Source organism: Phoxinus phoxinus (assembly GCF_949152265.1).
Source record: "Phoxinus phoxinus genome assembly, chromosome: 15".
NCBI lineage: Eukaryota > Metazoa > Chordata > Actinopteri > Cypriniformes > Leuciscidae > Phoxinus > Phoxinus phoxinus.
Window position 1 is genome coordinate 21,125,563 of NC_136890.1, and position 26,330 is coordinate 21,151,892.

The 26,330-nt window shown below is 36.7% G+C and overlaps 2 protein-coding genes across 11 annotated transcripts; one reads left to right on the forward strand and one right to left on the reverse strand.

Moving 5' to 3' along the window:
* Positions 1–3: 3 nt before the first annotated feature.
* On the reverse strand, positions 4–14,332 carry LOC307011353 (uncharacterized protein). Of its 4 annotated transcripts, none has more exons than XM_079636901.1 (4): positions 11,893–14,332; positions 6,038–6,078; positions 5,824–5,915; positions 4–2,601 (listed from the first exon to the last, which is right to left on the reverse strand). In XM_079636901.1, exons 1-4 carry the CDS (start codon positions 12,723–12,725, stop codon positions 1,255–1,257), a joined length of 2,313 nt encoding a protein of 770 aa, XP_079493027.1. In that variant the 5' UTR covers positions 12,726–14,332; the 3' UTR covers positions 4–1,254. The 4 variants fall into 4 exon arrangements, with proteins under 4 accessions (XP_079493027.1, XP_079493026.1, XP_079493025.1 ...); XM_079636900.1 differs by having other exon boundaries at positions 5,824–5,918; XM_079636899.1 differs by having other exon boundaries at positions 11,887–14,332.
* Positions 11,461–26,330, forward strand: foxp3a (forkhead box P3a). 7 transcript variants are annotated; one of them, XM_079636905.1, is made up of 15 exons: positions 11,461–11,530; positions 15,797–15,876; positions 18,585–18,691; positions 21,363–21,523; positions 21,765–21,839; positions 22,567–22,648; positions 22,727–22,883; positions 22,994–23,101; positions 23,195–23,282; positions 23,462–23,530; positions 23,994–24,147; positions 24,281–24,357; positions 24,444–24,545; positions 24,746–24,867; positions 26,097–26,330. In XM_079636905.1, exons 4-15 carry the CDS (start codon positions 21,365–21,367, stop codon positions 26,188–26,190), a joined length of 1,287 nt encoding a protein of 428 aa, XP_079493031.1. In that variant the 5' UTR covers positions 11,461–11,530; positions 15,797–15,876; positions 18,585–18,691; positions 21,363–21,364; the 3' UTR covers positions 26,191–26,330. The 7 variants fall into 7 exon arrangements, with proteins under 7 accessions (XP_079493031.1, XP_079493036.1, XP_079493032.1 ...); XM_079636906.1 differs by lacking the exon at positions 11,461–11,530 and adding an exon at positions 15,375–15,463; XM_079636908.1 differs by lacking the exon at positions 11,461–11,530 and adding an exon at positions 18,459–18,502.

The following is a 26,330-nucleotide window of genomic DNA, read 5'->3' on the forward strand; positions in this document are numbered from 1 at the left end:
AGTTTTATCAGTTATATATATTTTTATTTCTTCCTTGACATTGACAAAATACATGTGAACATATATGTTATTGAGAATGCGTTCACAACCATTTTTGCACAATAATTCAGCAAGACGACAAAGCAATAAAATGAGTGACCCGAAGTCTTAAGTTTTTGGATGAAAGGAACCAAGTGTAAAAGATATTTTTTTTAAGGAACAGCTCTAACTTCTCTACTTACAATGGTGTTTAGTCACCCGGTAACCTGATGCAGTGACTTCAGTGCAATGCGTGACCTTTTGGGGTGACATCAGAAGCTTGGGGCACGCTTCTAAAGAGCACTGCAAAAGGCCATATACTTGTCTGCTAACTAACAAGAAAAAAAGATAGTAGTGCCTTAAATGCTTTTTAACCCTTTAGGAAGCAGATGGGTGCAAAATTGTTGCATACTCTTAAAGCTTAACGTTTACTTATATTAAGTATAGTGTGTAATCTAGGTTACAAAATGATCACATATAACATCAAACACAATTTCACAGTGTCATTAAGTGAATAAACATACAAACTTAGTACCTTAAAATACTTCATACCAAGATGTTCTGGTTAGATTTACAGACATCTACAAATTCAATTCCTCACAGAGAACACATTGTGGCAAACATAAGCAAAACCTCAGATATAACTACATTTAAAACACAAACTTTCCTAAAATAATTTTCTGAAATAACCTGCACCGTTTGTCCAGTCTTGCCTAATTTCTTATCACTTAGCTACATACACTCACCATCAAGTCACCCCATTCACAAATGACACCAAGTTTGTATATAAAAGAACCAAATGCAATATTTAGGGGGCCAGTAGCTATTCTTATATGTAGAGAAACTCACAAAAAAAGACACATTTAATGTATGAATCAATGAGCTGAGCCACATTTCCAATGACCAATCGTGTATGAGGTAATAGAGCTAAAATACACATTGCTTGCTCAAACTATTATTTCCAATTGTATATTAACCACTGCAGATTTTATACTACAAGTCTGAATGAAAGACAATATATCAAGCAGAAGCTCAACTCCTAAATTTAAAAACACTAACCAACTCTCAATCTACTTACAACCACATAAACACAAATATAACATCAGATCTGTTAGCATTATAATGGTTCTTTTTTTATTTGGAATTTCTCAAGGCACTGGGGAGAAAGGAAGAAGGTAAAGACTTAAGGCTTTTTAAGAGAAACGGATGGAAGGGGAAAGAAAACTGGCACAGAAATTAGAACCAGAAGGACAACAGGAATAATCCCACATACAGAAAAACACTAGGCTCTCGAATCCCAACAGCCAGGCAGATAACAGCACTGAAGAAGGTCGCAGAGGCCATCAGACACGTGTCCAAAGTAACCTCCGTCTGATCCTTTGATATTTGAGAATGTTCAGTGCCGGCTCTTTGCAGTGCGTGCTGGGTTTCAGAGTTTTTACATGTCTGATATGAAGCAGTGGAAGGTTCGTCACCCTGAAAAGTTAAATCATCTTCTGCTGAAGAGTGAACAGTTGAAGGTTGAAGATCAAAGTCTGTTGGTGATGTTTCAGAAACCCTGACCAGTTTTGGCTTTTCTTGTTTGCTTGTTGGATGTTCTGAAGTACACATGGAAATAGATTGGTTGTCAAGTTTTGGCTCCTCAAGGAGGCCTGAGTCGATAGCGCTCGGATCCGAAAAAAATACTTCCTCTTGCTGATGTTGCATGATTGCTAGTTTATCAAACGTTGGTTGGATGAGTAAACTTTGGGTTTCTCTGTTCTGTCTTGTGGGACCTAAATGAGAGGGAGACAAACAGGAAGCCACTAAAACATCTGTTTCCTCATCATCCATCTTGGTGCTTTCCACCTCAACCGCCTTGGTGGTCTCGACTCGGAATATAGAGACAAGCTCTACTTTCTGTTCTTGAATTCCTTCCTTCAGAGTTTGCTGTAATTCTGACAGACTTAGCTTCTCCATGCCTTCAGTTGTATTGTTTACCTCATTTGACGAAGGAGGCTGCTTGGATTCTTCCAACATGTGGAAGTTAGTTCCTGTTTTATCTTCTTCTATATTCAGACTTAGTTCTTCTAGCATGTCTTCCAATGTGCCCTCATTTTCCTCAATATCATCCTTCTCCTTAATATCCTTCATACCTTCTTCCTGGATATGTGGCATGTCTGGAATCCCAGCCAGTGATGGTTGACCAAACTCGAAAGGCACTTGCACTAAGATCTCAAGCTGGAAATCATCCTTCTGTGGATGAAGGGATTGGTTGGATTTATTGGAATCCTTATATTCATCCTTGGTTGTCTCTGGATCATCATAGCAGTGGATGAGGACTGTAGGAAGGGAAAGGGACACGGACGGGACAACACTATAGACTTGATCTTGTGCCTCAGAGGACTGCTGGGTTGATTGTGATTGGGGGATGGATAGAATTAATGGCTGAAGTCCAGACTCTTCTGTTTGTGGTGAATTACTGGATGACATTGACCCTAGTGGAAGTTGTTCTCCGAAGGGAGTATCTGAAGTGGATAGAGAACATCCAGCCATGGAGGAATTCCTGGTGGACTCTGGAGAACTGGACACATTTTTGGCAGTCTACAACAGAGAGGAAAAGTAACAAAAAAAAAAGCTTCCATTCCAAATAATTTATGAACTTTTAACCAAGAATGTAAGCTGTAGCCATTAAACATTTGTTTGCAATTATGAATTTGAATTTTTACCGACTAACAAAAAGTGTAAGGTGAATGGCAATAACTTGAAATTTAATATTCATTGCCAGTGAAATTAGAAATCATTTCTTGATTACAAGTAGTTGGATAGTCAACAGTAAATGAATTTGCTAATGCATATTATTAATATTATTATTGACATCAGGACTACTAATATTAGTATAGTTTTCCATTGATGTTTAATACATGCTGTTGTTTCAGACCATAGTGTATCGATCATTACTAATAACTGGTAAAAGTAGAAGTAAAAAAAAGATCATTTTATAAAAAAATACAAAAAACAGAGACAATTTATATGAATATGTCCATCACTGTTTTTACAGATTTTGACACGAAAAGAGAAAAAGTTTAACTAATAAAATGCTAAGTGCAAATGGGAAAGTGATTTGTGTTAGCATGAACCTTGTGCCAGTTCCCATTGGCCTTTTTCACAGAAACTCGTGCCAAAAAGGGAAGATTGCACCAATGAAAACAAAACCTTCAAAAGACTGTTCTGAATGTTTGTGACAAAATTACACAAGATTAAAAAACAAAAAATGATAAAGGTGATGCTGAAAATGCAAGAATGTTGTTTAGCTCAATAAATTTTGTCTGTTTAAAGTTGTACATGGCAAACAACATGCAACAATACTGACAATATTTACATAGAACACACACAGAATTAAAGCAAAAAATTTATACCAGTTATTTTTCACAGTTTTTTTGTTTCGTTTAGTTTTTTGTGGAAGTTTTGTGCGTTTACTGCAGTTACGCAGGGTTTTTTTTTATTCCAAAGACTCCCAGACAAAATGGCCAATGGGAAAACAGCCCAGGAGCCAAATAAAACAAGTTTTGCTAAAAAACAAGATATTCCCACAGTTTTCATCTTGTGTGGAAAATATTAGGAATTTCTATTCAGATTACACTACCAGACTAAACTGATTATATAAATGAACATATGTAGTACACTAAGCTTATTGCTTTTTTAAAACTCAAAGCATGAAAACAAATACCTTCTACATGGTTGATCTAGATATCATGTATTATGAGTCACGATACAGGATGCACCTTACATGCAACACGATGAATGGGTGACATTAGCAAGGCGTTAAGTTAGCAAGTCACATGCACATTACCTAAGTTGATGCTGAAGCTTCAATGAGCTGTTCAGGTGGACAGATGAAAAGAATAACAATATCAACAAATACACATCTTGTTTTTATCTAATATATGCTGGAGAATAAGTTAAATCATTCTTGATGATTAACAAGCTAATTTACAAAAATGGCATTGTCATTATGATACATTTATGGGAAAAACACTTTATAATAGATTTTAAAATTTGATATATTTTAACAGTTGTTCACAATTAGAGGGATAGTTTATACAAAAATGAAAATTCTGTCTTCATTTACTAACCCTCACATCGTTCCAAACCTGTACGGCTTTCTTTCTTCGGTTGAACATTTATTTTCTTTTTATTTATTTATCAGTGTTTCTTTGCTCATACAATGGAAGTCAATTCATTTTTCCTAACATGTTTTTTTGTGTTCCGTAGAAGAAAGAAAGTCATGCAGGTTAGGAATGGCAAATGGTGACAGAATTAAAAATTTTGGGTGAACTTTCCCTTTAAGATCTCTGGTAAAGAAATAATAATGTGTCTGTCTATTCATTGTAATGGGTTGACCACAGACCAGAAACCGACATGGTGATGCTATTGTTATAAATACCAGATTCAGTTACTTAAAACAGCTGCAAATCAACACACTGCAAATAGACACAAGCAAGTGGTTATCAGGACAGTGAAATGTCGGTGTGATTTTTAACAAGCGAATTGATTTGTGTGAGTAAGCAGGTATGATGAAAACCGACATAATCAGTATTTTAGCTAGTATTAAAAAGACTATTTAGTTTATATCAAGATTCTTGATTTATCTTTAGTCTAAATTGCTCTGAAAAAACACCACAGCTTTGCATCTGCTGCAATAGTGACAGACAGGAATCCCTTATAAAAATAGAGAAAAAAACAGAAGACAGCTCTGATAGATAAATAACTGTATACCACCATAGACAGTAACCACATACAAAGCAGGCACTGCCCGATGGCCTGAAAGACAGCGTGAAAGAAATACTGAAATGAGTTCTCTTTCACCTTTTCCTTGTGCTAGAACGGACATATTCTCAAAAATTAATTGTCAATATGCCCATCTTTGCGAGTATCCTCATAAGCACAGTCGATTATGTCTCAGGTGAATGCAAACAATTAAGAAAAAGCATGTGTAACAGTATATAGGAGCCGTGCATTCGGTCTTAAAGTGACAGCAGCCTATAAACCTGCTGCAGTCTGGGGTTTTAATATTAATCAAACAACAAATGTAACTTTAATAAGGATTCATCTATATTTAATTTACACAGACTATGCCGTTATTTTACATTTAATTACTTTATTCAACTTCGGTACCTGAAAAATACTTTTAGACACACCTGAAAAGCACTGTTAATTTCATTTGTATGTTTGTTCTATTGTATTTATTTGTGCTACTCCTCATTATTTGATTATTTGTTATTTTAAGTTGCATTGCTGCTTAGAAGCTGCATCCTTCTTATTTTATTACTGATTATTCACTTAAAAAAATATTTGAAATTCATTATGGCTAGTAGTTTTTGGAGTCCTAAACTTATTTATTAAGGTTACATGGGTCAAAAACAACGAATACAACAACTAGGCCTATTTTATTTATTTATATTACTTTTTCTGTGGAGGGGTCAGTGAAAATCTTGGCAGGGCAAGTAAAAATTTGAGCCACTGACCCAACTGGTAGAAAAAAATCCTTATCGTTGAGCCCTGCAAAGACTCACTGTAAGCTTGTCTAGACAGCATAGAGGTCAATGAGTTTTCCGACAGACCGCAAAAAAAAAAAAATTGTAGAAAAAAGGCTGCTACACCACATATGAAAACCGTCATGGAAATCTGGTAAAGGTTAGAGACAGGAGGGGAAACAATGTTTTGTTCAAACTTTTTTTGTATGTTTGTGATACATCGTGTCTTTTTCCACCTGCTATCCAAGCCGAACTCAGAACTGGTGATTATAAAGCAAACTTCACTCACCTCGATGTCGATGTCGATGTCTGGCTGGTCAATAGGCGGCTGTGCGAAAGAGGCTAGATTATCTGCTTCTTCACACTCAGTGCTGCTCAGATCTGCTGAAAAACAACAACTGAGGAATCTGAGGCATAAAGCGACTAACCTGACATTTGTTTGTTTTATTTATCCCAAGATAAAAAAATAGCTATTGGATTACATTATGACACTTAAAACATACCATCTCCTCCATCATCAGAGTCATCGTAACCAACGTCAGCTCTGAAAGGAAGACACACACATACACACCAAAACAATCATTCTTCAGCAGCACACATTGATAAACGGAGTTAATATATGAAAAGTATAGAATTTAATTAGTTACAATCCATTTAATAGTTAATTATAGAATGTTAGATTTTTAAAGGAATAGTTCATCCAAAAAATGTAATTGTCACCTTCATGTCATTTTTAAACCTGAACTTTTTTCTGTGAAACATAAAAATTGAAATGTCTGTTTTTTTGCCCATTCAATGGAAGTCTGTCAACTAAAACGGTTTGGTTACTAACATTCTTTAATACATCTTCTTTTGTGTTCCACAGAAGATAGAAAGTCATACACGTGTGGAACTACATGAAGGCGAGTTAACAATTACTATTATTATTATTTTTTAAAGTTTAAGCTTCATCCATTGGCCAGAGTAATACATGATTCCTCCATTAAATGGAAAATAACTGTGACCTCTGTGACATCTGTTACTATGGTAACATCTGACCGCCTCCAGAGCTTGAGATATTATTTCAGAGCTGTGGGTGAAGACTGTCTAGTCCACACTCCCCCTTAAACCCTGTGATAGATCCTATGATAAGGACCTGTCCAAATATTACACACGCGTTCTTGCATGTTACCAAAAGTGTTGCAGAGCATGATGGTCAGATGTTCTGGTCATGTGACTCTTTGTACAAACTTTTTCATTTCATGTCGAAGTCGCGACTCGTTACACTTTCTGAGTTGCGTGAAGCGGTTCAATTGGCATCCTCTTCTATGACCTTCTATTTGTAGCACGTTTGAGCAAAGTAATAGAAACAAAGCTTGACATTTGAGGAAAGGTTGCGAGCAAGACTTGCGAGTCTGCTTGGAACATAAGGTTGAAACTCATCTTCTGATTTTTATCTCCTGACAAATCAGGAGTTCCATGACATTGTTGGGTCTAGCATGATTTTTTTTTCTTTTCATCTGGGTTCAGTCTTTTTTCCCCTCAAACTTTCTTTGTTGTTGTGTGTATCCCAAACAGAATGTGAAAAGTGAAAATAGTGGGTAAAAAGATTGTCTCCAGTCGTACAGAGGTAACCGGCGTAGGTTTGTGTCTGCTTTTGTTGGTTTGTTGTGTCTCTACTGAGCAACCCCCACATAAAAGTCAGAGGTAAGGTCTCAGTGCACCAGAGCTGAAAGCGACACCTGCCTTGTCCTATTTTCATCCTCCCTCCTCACACTCCCTTGAATGGCTGCCATTCTCAAAAGGGAGTGAGGGGGTGGGGAGACTGCAACCCCAAAACTCACACAATATACAGATGCTGTATGACACAGGCCCTGTATAATCCAAGATGATGTTATTAATCCATGTTGTTCATCTTTAGCACCAGACATTTTAAACATATGATCATGATGTTGTATAATTGTAACATTCATACACTGCAAAGGCTGCATGTAAATATAACATGAATCGAGAGAATTATTATGCACCAATGCAACTTAAAATTTCAGTAACAACATCACTAGTTTTTGTATTTTATAAATGATAAAATACACTCTGTCATAAGATTCATTGGTGCTGCTTCACTTGATACTAGGGCGGCTTAGAAGAGCATCATATTTTAGTATTTTTAAGGGGCATTGCTTTTTTGAAAGGCGCAGACTAGTGCGCTCTCGCTCCAATATCTCTCAGAGCAGGGTTTCTCTCACACAGGTAAGCAGGGAGTGGAGAACACAAAACACGGAGTGGAGCTGTAGCGGAGGGATTACAGAAATGAGTGATTGTCTAAATATATCCGCTCCACTTATATACGGTTGTCCAGACAAGCTTTTAGTCTGCCCGCTGCTTGGCGATATCCAAACCTAAAAGCTTTTTTTGTTATGAGATTTTTTGTTAAAAAGATTTGTTATGACATCCTCTTCAAAGATGACCTTATGTGCCAGACAAACAAGAGTGCAGCCATTTTTTTGTTGTTGAGAATTTTGTGTTTGAACTTCCATTTTTGCGGTAGCTGTGTATGTGTCTCTGGCATCACTAGCCGCGTTTCCATTACCCTTCAAACTGCGCGAATTGAAAATACGCACAATGGAAACACGTCGATTTCGCAAAAACTCTCGTTTATCGGAAAAAGTTTTTAACAAAATATAGCCTATATGTAGGCTAAAGCTTGAAATGTCCACTTTAAAACAAACAAATTTGAATCGAAAGCTAATACCTTCTGATTATGTAATGCGTATGAAAGGTGCATTTAAGCGCATCTGCTTAAAGGAACACTTCACCCATTTGCATTAGACTTTGTATCTTTAGAAACCCAGTCACATTTTCGAATGGTCATGGTTTATTCCCTTATTTTCCCCTGAGATGGGAGAAATAAGGATTTAAGTGTTCCACTTCCTGCTTTTTATGACGCAAAAATCGTCATTTTGCGTCATAAAAAGCAGGAAGTCAAATTTCTTTGAATAAGGGTAAGACTACAAACACTAGCTCATCATTTATCCAGTAGAAGGCGCTGTTCCGCATGTTTTCAACCCGCCCATAGAGGGATCTCACTCACAGAATGTACATATAGTGTCAGCCATTCTTTATTTGGAAGCTAAGCTAAAAGTTTCTTATTCTGTGGAGAAAGCTGAGTATTAGCGGTGACCATCCTCTTTTTCCCTGACATGTCCAGCCGTCGAGATGGTCCAAATTGTCCGGGATTCGGCTTTTGCTTTCTGCAGTCGCATTCATAGTTTACATGCACACCTTTTGTTTCAATCTAACTGAATTCATTCCGATTGGTGAATCTGAATGTAGTGTTTACATGAACGCTAAACAAGTGATCGTTTGATGTGCGTTTTAACATTGCTAGGAAAATTCCCGCTCCTCCGTGAGAGATACGAGACCGGTGCGTGCGTCTCACAGGCGCCGGCGCCACTCATCAGTAATCACGTCACCGGGCTCGCATCGTTCACCCGCGGCCGTCAGTCTCGTTCCTGCTCGTCACAGTAAACATGAGGAATGGCGACTGAAGAACGCAAAAGCCGAATCCTGGACATTTTGGGCGACATCAAAATACTGGGCAGACTCACGGAGACTCACTAGTAGCATAGCCTTGTTGTTTACTGCGATCTCTTACCGGTAGGCGTGGCCTCCTAGGGCAGCGAAGCAAGTGCATTCTGGGAGTTGTTGTCTTTCATCCCCATGAGCCAAAAATACATTTTCTGGCTTTTCTCAGTCTAGAAGGCTCCAAATTCAAAAATAATTTCACATTTCTTCTACATAAATGACCCATTTTAAATACACATTCATCTTTCCAGAGGTGAAGTGTTCCTTTAACAGCGGAGATGGATGTTTTTAGCTGACTTAGAAAACAATAGTTTATTATTAAGGGCTCTTCTCATTTAGCACTGCCACTGCGGGAAAAAAATATCAATTCCAGGTTTTAATTTGGCCTTAGGAAACCAGGAAAATCGACATGTTTTCCATATTAATTTGTGAATATTTTAAATGTTTAATAAAGGGGCAAAAAGTCATTAAATAAAAATCTGAAAAAAGTCGATATTTACTTTTTTGCGCAGCAGTTTGTAGCCAGTTCAAATTTAAATTTTGGTGTTAACTTTGCGTTTTAAAAAGACAACAACCATTCATTTTTCGTTTTTCAATTACGGGTTAAAAAAGGAAACACGAATAGACACAACAGTAGCCTACATATGGATCGTTTGGAATACAAGACAGAGTTCTTTATTAAATTCATAAAATAAACCATAATTAGCCTATAGGAATAGCTTACTGGATTCTAAACCTCAAAGAAATGCCACAATCAAAACCTCGGAGCAGAAATGAGGGCGAAACACCCAGAAACTCCTTATATCGTTCACAGTATAAGGGTCTTACCCTGCTATTAATGCTTGGATAACACGCCACGTCTCCTTCCATTAGTAATAATAATATCTAATGCGGTGGCTGTGATATTATATAAAAAAACGTCCGTTGCCATGATTTTTGGAATGACTTATCGCAAGAGAAAAAAGGACGTTTTAGTCGCATAACATCGGTTAATGGAAACGCCGTCATTTCGCAATAGTTTTTTATCCATATTTAGATAATAGCGCAAAACATTTGTGCAAATCTGTAATGGATACGCGGCTACTGTCGAAGAATAATAAGCTAGTGATTGTGAAGTGGATTTACTTATTGTAGAGTTAACTAAAGTTATCATGGGCATTGTAATGTTTGAAACAGATAACAAATGTCAGTAGACCGGTTTAAAATGAGAGGTTCATTCATAAATTCATAAGATCTTACCTTCATGCTGTGGAAATACAAACCGGAAGACAGAACACAACGAGCACAGCGCTGAAAATGGGCGGGGCTACTTAAAGGTAGGGTAGGTAGGATTTATATAAAAACTTTTTACCAAATTTGATTAAACTTTCTATATACATCAATGCATAATTAAAATGTAAGTACTCTGATAAAAAGAGTATAAAAATCGAGTGACTCTAGACCGTTTAATCTTCATTAAACACAGCTCATTATTTCCATTCGGGACGAATCACAGGATTGGCTTGCGCGACTGTCACTCTCCGTCGCCATGACTACCGCCGCTATTACTGGCTCTGCCCACGTGCGCGCAGTCGCGCACCCGTTTTTTAGGTGGGAGTGAATGGAATTAATGAGCTGTGTTTATTGAAGATTAAATACACTAGAGTCACTCGGTTTTTTATACTCTCTATTTCAGAGTACTTGCATTTTAATTATGCATTGGTATATAAAGACAGTTTAAACAAATTTGAATAAAAGTTTTTTTTAGACAATTCTGACCTACCCTATCTTTAAGGTCTATAGAGTGGTGCAGGGATGACGTCAGAATCCGGAAGACTAATTCACTGCTAGTTTCCTTTGTAAACTGCACACGCTTACACCCCAAACGGTCGCATCTAGTTGATTATTAGAAACATACATTTTCAAAAAATAAACAAATGCATAACATTTGCGTTTTTGGTATGGGTGTGTGTTATTTTCCCCTTTTGGATTCCAAAAAAGTATTTATTAAAACTTTATAAAGCATGAGCTAGGGCTGCACGATTAATCGCAAATAACATGAAAATAACACTTAATCGATTTGGATTATTAATTATTATTATGAAATCTCAAAGGGTGCGATTATTTTGATGCGCAGATTGTCAGGGATGTACGGCTCTGTGATCCGTAGTAAATGAGGAAAAGAACTACAATCCCACGAAGCACTACAAACAGAATAATATAATTAAAAATTTTAGAAAAATATATAACTACTCATTTAAAAAATTTAATATATTTAGCAAAAATATGCATATAGCCTATCCGAATATTTAAGTATTTTGAGTGTGTAAACCAAGGAGATTGACTCGATTACGTCAAGCGGTGCTTTATGGGAGTGGGCGGAGCTAACGACATCTTTTTGGCGCGTTTTTCTTGTTTCGACTAGGATTGCTGGAATTTTCTGTACAACATGGGTAATGTAGTTTTTCACCACAAATTCTAAACAAGATTAAAACGAAGTCGAAATAATGCAGGGTGGTGGCTTTAAAAGCAAATACTATAGATTAAGCTCACAGTAGAGCTGCCTGTTTTTAAAGGTCTAAGTTATCGTTAAAAAATTAGCTTTTTCTTCCGGAACCCGATGTTGCGCACTTTCCGTTGACGGACGTTTTTTAACAATTGTATTTTTTTTTGTTTAGTTTGAAAGGTATTGCGCGGATAAGGAATTATCCTTCTTGTTGTTAGAAGGAATAATCCTGACTGCTGACTAAACAGAGATTTAACAACAGGGTTTTACCTCTGTCACACAAGTCCATTGACGCCCACTTACCGGTACCTGGGAGGTTTCAGGATTCCTTTCAGCTCAGTTTTCTCCTCTGTGGTAGTCTGGGCTGTTTCATCTTCATATGACTGTAGGAGAGTTACCGTATAATTCCTGCCAGAGTTGTTCGCCCAAAACTCTCCATCTGACGTCTCATAACGTACAACAAAATCAATACGCGCTCCGTTGAACAGGTACGGTGAAGCGAAAGACAGCTTCACGGAGAACTTGTCCGTTTCGCTGTCGTTGGAGCCCTGGACATACTCGGCTGGGTAATCAAAGTGATTGATCCAACCGTCCATCGTGGAACGGACATAGACTGATTTGCGAAAAGAAATGTTGAGCACACGAATAATCACCTCGAAGGACAAAGGCTCGTCAGGGACAGATGTCACGCTCTCCACTTCCAGCTTGTTGGTGTGCACAGCGAGCGAGAGCTCCGTTCCGGCGAGCGCCTGGAACTCTGGCCACACACTGTAAGTGGGCTCGCGGTAGGCTTTTCGGTACCGCGCTTCCTCTTCCTCCCATCTTGAATCGTCCTCCTCATCTGAATCAAACGGAACAAACGTTCTGACATCAAACAGCTCGGCTCCCGTACTGTCAACAAACGACACTCTTCTGTCCGGCAACGCCAAGCGAATTCGCATGTACTCGGCGGTTTCATCGGCGATCGAGGAGCCTCGCTTTCTGGGAACAGGAGAAGACCTCGGTATTAGCCGGACGTCTTCCTCTGTTTCTTCCTCCTCTTCATCGTTACTGTTGTCTTCGGAACGCTCGACTTTCACCGTCTTGAAAAGACCCTCTTGTGAAGGGATAGTAAGGAAATTACCATTATTCCCCTGCGCCATTACGTCTGTTTCTGAGCCTCGTAAACAAACATGAAAGGTGCCTTTACTGCGATGGTGCGCGTTCGTCAGATCGAGCTGCCGTTCATTGTGTCAACGGAGACCCGCGAGGGTCTGTCACCTCGTTTCGACCGAACCAGGCCTAAACTATTGACATAAACGAGAACAACAGTTTGCAGCGCATAGTGCACCGACACGAATGAGTGTCTAAATTTAGAAGGAAGCGGCACGTCCATCGTTTCCCAGAGGTCAGGAGGAAGATGGGCTCTGTTGGTTATCCCTCCCCTCATCTCTTGTTGGTCGCTCCAAACCGCACACGCCCCCCACTTCTGTTTCAAAGTTTAAAGACACGGTCATTTGTTTGCTTGCTTGCAGTTGTTGTGAGCATAAATACCCCTAAATGCAAAACGAATACAAAATAATAATCATCATAATCGATCTAATAATAATAATAATATAATGATTAATATGAATTGTTATTATAATGAATATGATAACAACAATAATGATGATGATACTAATAAATTATCATAATCATCCATTTTATTTATCAATTTTGTTGTTGATTATAATGATAACAATTAACTTAAAGGGATAGTTCACCCAAAAATGAATATTTTGTCATTACTTACCCTCAAGTTGCTCCAAACCTGTATGAGTTTTTCTTTCTTTCTGATGAACACGAAAGAAGATATTTTGAAGAATGTGGGTAACCAAACAGTCGATGGACCCCATTGACTTCCATAGTATGAAAAAAATACTGTAGGTAATGGTGAAACATTATAAATTGTGCCATAATTGAAATATCTTGGAGTTATCTTAGACACTCATTTAACATTTGAAAAGCATAAGTCTGCGCATTGACACCTCAACTTAGAAATTAAAAATTTATACAGAGTCAACTTTCAATGAAAGCTGCAAGAATTTATTTGTATTCTTTGATCCCCCCTCCCCTCTCCCCTCACTTTTATTACTTCATTGTCACAAGCAGGAACATCTACTCTTAGACCTTTATATACCTTATAAAAGTGCTTTAAAAGTATTTGACAAGAAACCTAATAGATATCATTATTGTTTTATTCAAAAGCACAATTTTTTTTACTTTTGACAATTTTATTTTGTTTTACAATTGTTTTTTAACTTACAAAATAGTTAATAATCTTGCACCCTCACCCTTAAAAGCATTTGTTTCTTCGCGTACAGAAAATATAAGACAAACAAAAGCTTCGTCAAGAGGTGGCTGCAGTGACTTAAGCTTTTTCTGTAAGAGCTTTTAATAACTGGAATAATTTACCTATTACTATTAGACTGTGTCCTAATTTTGCACAGTTGTAAGTTACATTTGAAAATGTGGTTAAAGAGAAGTCAGGTTTGTAATCATTGAATACTTTTGTGTTTTGTTATGTTTTTTTAATTGTGGGGGATTGCATTTGTAACATTGTGTGATGTCTTGTAATATGTATATTCGGTAGTAATTTGGATTGCAGTTTTTATTGTTATGTGATGGATCATATGTCGTATATATTTTTCATTTGTGGGGGGATTTTATTGTATGTGATGATCTTTTGATCATTTGGCATGCCATGTGATTTGGTACTCTCCTGCCTAGGGACAGCAGATGAAATTTAGCTTTGTAGCTAATTCTGGATCAGTTTTTTTACTGTCCATTGTCCCTGTCAAATAAAGAATAAAATAAAATAAAACTTACCAATATTCTTCAAAATATCTTCTTTTGTGTTCACAGAAGAAAGAAACTCATACAGATTTGGAACAACTTGAGGGTGAACTATCCCTTTAAGTTCATTGTCATTATAATCAACAGCAAAATTGATTTATTTTTGTACAATTTCTTTTATAGAAACAATTATTTAATACATTTTAAAAAGTGCTTGTGGCCATTGCAAGTTAAAGTTGACTCATATTTAAACAACCATATAGCCTTTCATGTTATGCAGCTTTAAATAGTTTCAGAAGACTCACACATACTCTTCTCCATGAAAGGGTTAAATGAGGTTAAAGGCCACCTGGGGAAACAGGCCCCTGTAATATTCTTTAAAAAAAAAAAAGTCAAAAAGCTACATGACGACAAATACCACTACAGCACTTTCCTAAACACTACAACTGCAACTAATTGTTTGGTTTGAATCGTAGAATTAATACCTACGTTTTTAGTTATGAAATGTGAAGTGCTAACAAAAGTGAATCAAGAAAAGCAGAAAAAGTCAAAGAATCAAAAAGTTTTGATTCCTCATTCATAAAAAAATCTCAAGTTAAAGCACAAAAGTCCATCAGCTTGCCTAACTGTCACTGATTGCAGAGGTTATACAGACAAACTGTTTTTGCTCACAAAATCCAGTCAGATGCAGCTTCTCCATAATAACAATAATCACTAAGCTAATGAAATTCAATGGTGACAGAATAGCTGGCATATTCGATTACGGACCATTGCTGTTTAAAGATATTGATTGGTAAGCTATTTTAACCCCTAGATGGAGCAATCCGTCTTGCCTAACATAGTGAAATCAATATGTGCAACAGGTTCAGCATTAGTGCTTTGGCTTGCTGTGCATAGAGGGAGACCGGGGATGATTGTAAACCCTTTCGTCTAACCATGAATAACAAATATCTTGTCTTTATAAATAGCTTGTCAACAAATATCAGTTATGATTATAAAGATTATAAAACCCTAAGATTATAAAGGAGACTTCAAAATAGTTCCATTGTTGCAACCTACCTAATTAGTAAGTATTACACTAGTTGGGGTCAGTTACAATACGGCAGAAAAGAACAACAGCAAAAATTGAACAAACATTATACAGTTTGCCTCGTAACAGTTTTAATATTGAAGTTGTATGTTACCTATATTTGTATGTTATCTGTCTATTTGACTCCATAGCACATGCTGCCTGCATCAAATAACTAAAATAGTCAAGACCACATTGTCTACTTTTCAGCAGCTGTAAAACTTACATTGTCTGTCTTAAAAAGAGATTCTTTGTGCTGCATGTTGACTTTGCTAACAGCTTTTTTTCAAATTGTATTCTGAAACATCTTCCCTTTTTTCTACTGTCTAGGCATGCTGAAAAATCAAGAAAATAGGAAAAAAGTCTTCAATGGGGATTGGTTTTGTTACAACTCTCCCCACTCCTGTCAGGTATTGTTGTGGAATGAAGGATAAGAAATAATCATGATTTAAATGCATCCCCATATTCCCCTACAAACACAAGTTCTACGATAAAACAAAAACAAAAAAACAATTATGCAGACTTGGTTCAAAAATCACTTACAGCTTTATGTCTCGAAACTCTTGAGTGTCATCAGGAACAAAGTGGGTATGTACTCCAGTGGCTTGTGCTTTTACCACTAACCCTGCGTGTTAAGATTACACCTGCTTAAAGACACCTCAAGCATATGACCCCTTTCTTTAATCTTGATTATTTTTTTATATTGTTAACCAGTTGGTTCTTTGCCCACCAAATGTTTTATATTCCTTTGCTGACACAAAACTCGAGTGAAGACTAAGCATATGATATGGTATGAAACGTGATGTTGAATAAGCCACATAAGAGTTAAATAATAATGCAAAACATCCAACCTGGAAGTGGTTGAATGTTTTGTTTCATTATTTGTCTCGACGGGGCTTATATAACATCACATGGCGTTTAATTCAGCAAGCAGAAATCGTTTTTGAAGAAGTTGTAAATTAATGTAGAAGAGCAGAAAGAGGTGCAATTAAGATAAAGACTTTCAAAATGTGTTTGTGGACACTAACTGTTTTTCAGTATATACATGTTATAATAGTCTTTTCATAATCATTCTGCATTGATCCCTTACAGAGTCCAATGAATTAATTAATTTATAGCAGCGTATATACGTTTAAAATATTAAGATAAATGGTTTGATTCACTGAACATGAAACTGTGTCCAAAAGAATGACCAATTATCAAATGTTTATTTATGAAAGTTTATTAACAATGTAAATATATGCATTTCATATTATGCAAAATTCTTTTCAGCTTTTTAGACATATAATTATGACCCTAAATAGCATTTGTTTTTAATATGAATGTGCCTGTTGTTGAGATACATGTTCAAACAATCTATTCTGTTTTCATATTCAAAAATGTTTTAAAGTTGTATATAGTTATGTACTTGTGTCAGAAAAGACTGTAAAAAGTCTTGCAAGTCTACATACGGTACGTGTGCTTGGGAGTGCCATTATTGAAGAACAATTTGTTCTAAAACACTCAAATAACCTTTTCAACCACAGGATGAGGATGTTTTTTCCTGCGTTATTCTAATCGACACACATGCTATGTACATGTACATATGTTCAGTCTCCCCCCAGAACCCGAATACAACGTCACACACCCTGCAAACGGACTTTCCAAACACGTAATGGGTTATTTTTTTTTGCACTCTCATTTTCCGGTCTTCCGGAATGGACTTCACCAGGTTTTGATTTGAAAGTGGCACAATATCCCTTATTTATTTCAAGCACAGGGCACAATTATTATTTTATTTTTATTTAATTTATTACTTTAAATGTGACCTGAAACATCTGATCGATGAAAATAAGTTATCTTATAAGATTAGTAGGATGTTTCCAAATTAAAATGCATGAATAAGGTGAAAGACAGATATCTGTCAAAATGAAATTGGCAGAATCTTTTGCTGTCTTGTGGTTATGGACCAAATTAGATGTTCAAGATTAATTTGGGCTTTTGCTCCTCCACTCCAGAGGAATCATTTTTACCAATACACATACAGTATGAGACCCCTAATAATGAACTATCTATTAAACATTTACATCTAGAAACCTCTCAGTAAACACTCAGGGGGAAAAAATGCTGCAATGAAGAATTTCTAAAATAAGAAACAGAAACAACAAATGGCTAATAATTTCTGAAGAACTTGTGGAAAACGAGCAAGAAGGTTGCTGGCCGCACACTGAATTCAGCACAGACAACAGAAGTCTAGCAAAAAAATTAAATAATTCTGGATTGCATTGTGAAAAAAGTGCAAAGTGAATTAAAAACATCAACAGGAGCAAACGTTTCTTGTGGAGACAGTCTGACTAGCAGTAACTACTCACTCTGTAAATGCACACATGCATATACAATATGAACACACGCACACACACACACACACACACACACACACACACCAACACCCAGTGAGGAAGCAGTCTGTTGTCTAATTTCCACTAAATGTCATGCTAAACATTATAAAAGGGGTGACCCGAACATTTCCAGAGCACTCACCCTAATATTTGCTCTCTCACTCACATCTATCCTCGCACCAACAGGTGAGTTCTTTTTTACTTTCCTTCTTTCAACCCTGCTGTATTAATTAGCTATGATGTTTGTTTTCTGGAATAAATATTGATTTATATATGTCTTTTCAAAACTGTTTTCAAAATCTGTATTTAGATTATGATTATTGAAAAGCTTACATCATTGCATCATCAAATTTAGATACATTTTGGTCAATTTTTAACACTCAAAATCTGCTTTCAGTTTGAAAGACAAGTGTTTTGATAATCATTAGATGTTCCAAAGCTATATTATTTTGCCTTCTGATTGGTTAAAATAATCACGCACTTCTCAAACCAACCACTGAATTAATTGTTATTCATGTTACACATAAAATAGCATTGAAAATCAAGGTGATGTGACAATTTGCTGTTTACTGACAAAACTGCATTACGCCGTGTTTTTTTGTTTAACCTGACAGACTAACACAGCTCAGCATTGGAAAAAGAGACAAGCAACCAAATGGTGTGCTTTCCTTTCCTAAAGTGCAGATGCAGATGAGGTCTGTGGATCTTACAAACAATTTTTTTTTTTCTTTCCTGTTCAGAGACACCACAGCCTTTGCTAAAGGAGATCAAATAGGAAAACGCTAACGCACACACAGACTAAAAGTCTCAAGGAAAAGCGCGACAGACAAAGAAAAAGGTGTGAGAGGTAAAGCATTCTTTCTTCTACAGAGATACTGCAGTTGTGATAGCAATTCCATCATGTGTTAGCTAAACTACTGCAAATGAAATCATAGGAGGATCACCCAGCCAACAGATATAAAGGGTAAGTTACAAAACTCTAAAAATACACTTCTTGTGTATCCGAGAGCTCTACATGAGGAGAAATGAGTAGGTGCAACTTTTTTTTTTTTACACAAAATGACTTTGTTTTTGTCTTTTAAAGGGCCACGTCTTTATTCAGAGTTTTTAAACAAGAAAATAATTGTATGATAGTGACTGTTTAACCAAATTTTATGTTGGGAAATATGTTTAAATGTGCAACTTAGATAGAAAACGCTATATAAAATTCTACAGATGCACTGTACAATTCTGATGCATATGATAAGACAGTAATTGTTTTGCTGTTATGGTCAATAATATGGCAGACACTTATTCCAAACTATTTTGTCTAATTAAACTAAGAAATTATAAATAGCTGTATATGCATTCCTATAAAATACACTAAAGTTGAGACATTCATATTGATGCTGGTTAGTCATTTTTCAACAGCATGGAAATCTAACTCCCCTTTAAATGTAACACTTTTTAGTGCTTTAAGTTGCATATCTTCTGCAAATGCCACAGATCATGCAATAGATGCCACTTTAACCTTAATTAATTCACAACAACAATAAGCCAAGATGGTGGAACTGGGTGGAGCATGGTGTCCAAGTATTCAACACTATCATTTGTTTGTTTCTTGAATGTACAGTACAGTACATGCCCCAAATATATTGGTCTTTGATTCATGTGTGTTAAGAGAAAAGCTACACGCTATAGCAAGTGAGTGGGTATACAGTGGAAAAAAAGTGAGTCAGAATGAAATGGAGAGAATTTAGGCCTGTTTTCTGTTCCATATCTGTAATATTTTTTTATTAGGTTAAATTCAGGTTTAATTCCAGGTGTCTGCTAATTTAAAGTATTTGATCTGAGGTTCTGTTAGGTCACAACACTGAATTCCACAAAATAACATGAAAACTAAAACTGATTTGACTGAATACTAAAGTTTCTATAGTGTCATAAATGAAACTTGCTGTCAGTCCAGACTATTCTCATATCTTGAGGGAGTTTATCTCGGTGAATGGAACTGAGAGAAGGCTGTATTCAGACTGAGAGATGAATAATGAGTTTCAATGCCTTGAGTAATCCTCATCAATATCATCCTCTGGTTGAACTTTTGGCTGAACAAATTTGTACATGACAGAAGGGCACAACATTGCAAATGACTGGAAAGTTGCACCCTTCATTTAGCCAATATAAACTGAACATCTAATAATTAGTCTTGATGAAGAAAGATAGAGTTCTGAAAAGCGCAGAAAAAAAAGGTAATTAAATAACATTACTACTTTTAGAAAGCTGTAATTTATATTTTTATATAAAATTTTATATAAGGGAGGAAAAGTATTTATAGCATATTTGAAAACATTAGTTACTATTCAGCACCAAAACAAGGCTCTTCTCTGATTTCCGACATCTGTATCTCCTTCTTATCAAACCAAGTTGCTTACTTGAAAAACCCCCCAGGTGAAAAAATTTGACATTTATCATACTTGATGTGGTTAATGTCAAATGTCAAAGAAATAAGCAACACCATCCACACGACTTCTTAAAAAAGTTCAGAAAACCGCAATGACAATGGTGCTCTAAAATCCAAAGATGAAGATTTTTTTTTCTTTCTCAGAAGTTACATGTGCAAGATTCTTGTTTTAAGTCCATCCAGGGTTTTAAGAATCATAACACTGATAATTCCATACTTTTACGCAATTAAGCATCCAACAGAAGTTATCGCATTACATCTAAACACATATAGAAGTACTACACATTGAGGGTGAATCAGATAAATGGTCCAGGTTGGATTCTTATATAGTCCTTTAATATTTAGTAGCCAAACACTTGCACAAAATGCTCCGAACAAACATATAATCCTCCGTCGTGATCCGGGACGTCATTACAATACACCATCCACTTGTTTCTGATGCCCGGGATCCTTCTGAAGTCGGTACAGAGATGCAAATGATCTGTTTAAACTGGACACGTCAAAGCAAATGTTCTTTCCCTTTTCCATTTGTCCTGTTGTCGACAGATTCCAGTGCGTGTCAACTGAACGCACATCTGTCTGTATCCAGTGTAGACAGCGTGCGTCGTCACAAATTTCACAATGTCCAAACGAGATGTTTTTGGAGCTTGGTGAAATAAATGCCTTGTTTAAAATGAGGAGGACATTTGAATATATGAATGTTTTAATGGTACAAAGACCTCCTTATATGTCAAAAAATAAGGCGAATTTAAATTAGCATGTCATGACCCCTTTAAAATACAAAGGGCCCACCACTGTTTTTCCTAACTCTTGGTTCCTGCTCAAGGGAGTTTGTGTTCAGAGAACCTGCACATTGAAACAAGAGAAAAAAAAACAACCTCCATTTCATTTAGCAGTTTTGAATTCAAATGAGTTTAGTTATACTATATTGAAACAAAGCAAAAGGTAAATGTATTTGCACAGGAAATACTTTGCGCTAGTACTTGGAGGGCTAATTAATTTCACTTTCAGTCCTTATACGTTAAAGTTAATGAACTGTAAGCTCTTACAGTTAAGTATAACTTCCTATTTATTTCCATAGGAATGCTTCAAAATGGTCCTGGAACATACAGAGGTGAAGAGAACCGAAGCATTCACCAACATCAGTACCAAGAGGAAGACTATCCCACATTTTCCAGCATACAGATGAAGCCCAGAGGAAGCAGATCACCTCTTAGCTCAGCTAAACTCGTGGCTACCAAGGTAACAAACTGGAAACATATTTATATTTAGAAATTAAAGGAATATTAATAATGTTCATTTAAGTTCTTCCACTAAAAAACAGTCCTCAAACATAGACAACTTTAGAAATTCACAGCTCAAGTAACATCATACTGAAGAATGTATACAAGTGCTACAACACAAAATACCTACAGTATGTAAATTAAAAAAATGCATTCCACAAACTTTAAAATTGTATCTTTTTGTGATTGTGATTTCAAAGGTATCTGTTGCTATGGAGAGTGATCTCAGAGGTGCTGGCTCATCTCACATTCAAAATTCCACTCTACAACAGCAGGTACAGTCCAATCATAAAAGGTTTCACCTCCATAGCAACACTTTTCCCAAAAACTAAAGGATTAAAGGTACAGTAAGCAATTTCTGAGAAACACCAAACAAACACACCCCACCTGTCATTGCTCCGCCCACGAACATGCAATGCAAGAGTAATGTCTCATTATCATAGCTGAAGAATAGCTGAAAAAATAAAGTGAAGATGACGAACAACGAGAAAGAACAAAAAAATTATTAAATAATTTGTTAGTCACCTGGATCTGTGAAACATAGCAAAACCAATGTTACTCACATACAGTATGGAGCAGAAACATCGCAAACTCGGCATCGAGTTTTCAGGTCTTTCCACTTGGGTCACATCTTTGGCACTGGAAAGCTTTTTTAATATTAACGCGGGTCCTGAAGCTCATAACCCTTCTTTTCCCAATGATATTCCTCTGACATTTACTCATTTAATGTCTATCAGCCATTGCTCTTTTTACAGTCTTTCTTCAAATCTCCCTCTTGCTCACTATTTCTACTCCCCCATCATGAGTGGACACGACTCCTATTGCTGATTGGCTACAAGTGTGTTGTGGTGCTCGGTATGATCCACCTTCAACAGCTTTTCTTAGAAATCGCTTACTGTACCTTTAAAAGGAATTGATTAGAATTGCATTCTAAAAACTGAAACATGTAGCATTGGGTAGTATAAAAATGATGCATGATGAGTTTCTGTTGTCTTTATCTAGAATGCCAGTGAAAATACAAGCAAGTATTTTAGACAGCACAGACCATCAGTATTACGCAAAGGCAACCAGCCTTTCCCACAAGGTACTGTAGACTCTATTAAAACTGAAAAATATATTTTAAAAAAAATTCTGAAACTAAACTTTTCATAATGCTCCACAGGATGTGGTGTTCATGACTGGGCTGTGGACACTGTGTGTAAGACGGAACCTGACAGCAACCTGTCAGACCTGGTCCCACTTTACACCAGCCAATCTGAAAACAGACTCAGTGCCTCTGTGTCAAGTCCTCAGCCTGGAAGCCCAGAAAATTCTGGGAAGTGAGTATCTGGTTTGAGTAAACAAACACACAAACAAGAAAATAAAAATACATAATGTCCACATGGTCTCAGTTTTGTGCTAAACTAAGCATTTTTTTGTATATCTCTAGGCATCCATTCAGTGTTCAAGGCAGTTTCCTGTGTGTTAAAGGACAGTGCAGATGGCCAGGCTGCTCAAAGAGCAGGGAAGTGTTCAAAGAATATGGACATTTCTTAAGGTGAGACAAAACTATTTAAATTAACTATATAATTTAATAAATAATTCCAACAATACCTGATATCTTTACATCTTTGTGTTTTTCATAATTTAGACACCTTTCTACTGACCATGCTCCTGGGGACAGAAGTGTGACCCAGCTGAGGGCGCAGAAAGACAAAGTACAATACATGGAGAATCAGGTATATAACCCCAGTACTCAAAAACATGATCAACATACTGAAAACGGCTTGATCTACATTTAACTAGCTTACGTGGTTAAATGAATATGCTGGTCAGGAGGCTATAAGATGAACTGGATAATATATGAATGCTTGCTTATGACACGGTGTTATATTTACTTTGTAAATGTTACTGTTAGTTGACAGCAGAGAGACAGAAACTGCAGGCCATGCAGCTTCACCTGTTTGATGTCAAATCTACCTCTGAGGTAAGTGCTCTTATGTTAAATTATATTTAAAATATGTCATATATATTGGGTCACACCAGACAACAAAGATCCTCAGCGAATCTACAGTAGTGGTCCGGGGTTCTCCAACACTGCACATTTTGTATGTCTGTCTTATCAGCCATTTGAGGTCTTGGGAGTCTATGAGTTGAATAAGGAAGAGTAATAAGGAGTTTGATTAGGAAGACATCATTATGTACAATGCTGGGGGCGTTCCAGGACTGGGGTTAGGAACCACTGAGCTACAAAACTGAAAAAGGGAGCGTTAGAAAAGCCAAGCCAAAACCATGTGTGAGCGGCACGTAAACTTATGCCATTAATCGAATTGTGCCATAATGACAGCAGGGTCTGTTTATGTCCTGTTTTTCTTTTAACCCACTGATGAAGGCCAGATGTTTTATGCCCAAAATTATATATTGATGTAATTTTCTCCTTCTGATCTCAGGGTGGTAACGGTGTGGAGAAGCCGGGGCATCTGTCAGGACTCCTGCAACCTGCAGCATGTCAGAACACAAATGGTCTCTATGACAGTGAGAGAGTGGCAGCTGAGGCGTTAACACAAGGATACTGGCAGATCTCTACCTCACAAGTTATACCAGGTCATTCAGCAGCCAAACACACTGTTGTTCTATATAAACACTGATTCAGAAATTGAACATGTGTATATTCGATTTAAAACATTATCCACACACAACAAAACACCATATGATGTTTTTCTTTTTCTGTTCACAGGGATTATCCCCAGTTTTGAGTATTATAAGTTAACAAACATGAGGCCACCATTCACCTACGCCTCCATGATACGATGGGTAAGCACTGCTGAATTAAATATCGTGTAGGCCTATATCACCTTTTAATTTCCTGTCAGTCACATTAAAGATGTTTTGTATGCCAGGCAATCCTGGAGTCCCCAGAGAAGCAGCTTACTCTAAATGAAATCTATCACTGGTTTACCCGCATGTTCTTCTACTTCCGTCACAACACTGCCACATGGAAGGTATGAGATACCTTTTTGTACAGCACACTTATTATATTTGTCATTCCATGACTCACTGCCCACAAACAAGCCAATCCTGGAAGCCACATCCTTTCGTTTACATACCAGAAAACTTTCACAACTTGCACCTCATTGACAAAGTGATGACATGGCTGTGAAATCACAGAATACGTAATTCTTTTACTACTTTGTGTGTGTAGAATGCTGTTCGGCATAACCTCAGTCTTCATAAGTGCTTTGTGCGCGTTGAAGGAAGGAAAGGTTCTGTTTGGACTGTAGATGAAGAGGAATTTCTCAGGAGAAAAGGACAAAAGTTACACAGGTAAAATAATTTTGTGTAAATTCTTACAAGTTTTTTGTTTTACTGTTTGTGGATCGCTGCAGTGTTTACCCCTTCAATAACTAGACTGTGGCGGCCCACCAGTTTCATTATGAACCAAAAATATATTTAAACTTCTCATAATATCAAAGGTCTTTAATGTTGGTTTGCGGCATTGCTTATGCAAAGTATCTGTCAAACAATCTAAAATCAAAAGCACAATATGGATAAATCCAATAAGGATCAAATCACAAAAGGCTGTGACCTAAGTCTGTTGCGCTGCGTGTTTTCCACGTCTCAGAACTGCTCGGTTCACAGTGAATGAATGCAGTAAACTCCATTCTGCATGTGAGTTTAGCTTGCATTTTGGAATACAACGGGCACCAATTATGCTTTTTGACATTTGCATAGTTTCGAACATTTTTATGGCCAGATGATTAGAGCATTTCACTAGATTTGTGTAGAGGTTTACAAACTAGATGCGTTTGTAATCCTGTTTTCAGAGAAACTGGCTGTAGTTTTCCACCAAAATAAAAGCCCGGCTGCAGTTTTCCACTAAAATAAAAGCCCAACTGCAGTTTTCCATCAAAATAAAAGCTCAAGAATTTAGGACTAAATTATTTTAATACCCTACTGTAAAATAATATGATTGTGAAATATTAATTTTCATTTATTTTACAGTGCATTTGTTTTTCAATATTTGGCTATCACTGCCATGGGTTTAATAATAATTTATTATTATATATTAATTGTTTGGCTTCCTAAAACAACAGTGTGAATGTAATATAGACTGAGCCACTATATCACAACTAAAAGAAGGTTGAGTCCCCTTTAAAGTTCAGGTATTTTCTTTGTTTAGATTGCACACTGAACGTGAGTTGGAGCACTTCATTTTCAACTCACAGTGCACCAGATTGATCAGTTTAACTTTAAAATGTACACAATTTGAATACCCCCAGACCGCCCAAGGTCCTCCCACCAGTTTCAAAAAAACATGTGGAGAAACACAGAGTTGGTTGTATGTATAAATATAAGTAAAAAACAAAACAAAAAAAAAGGTTATTTAAGATGGCTGAGTAGTAAAGATTAAATAAGCCTACCTTGGATGGATCTAATAAAGTGGCTTTATTGTTGGAGCTGGGAGACACCTCGGCCTCATGGACTAATAAAGGCATGCTGTTTAGTTCTGAATCATAAGATATTGATTGTAATTACAGCACTTTTTCCTCTAGGGACCAGGATATGGCCTGGATGGCACCGTTTCACCTGTTTCCCCTGACTCCACAAGGTGAAACTTACCAGATGTCAGGCCCAAATGGACACTGATTAAGAGATGCAACAACATTCAATCACTAACAAGATTTACAACTTTAGAAAGAATAGTCAATGTGATATAAATTAAAGACAAGGTGGATTTAAATGTATAAGCAGGCAGTTTCTTTCAGACCTTTTCTTTTTTGTGTAAT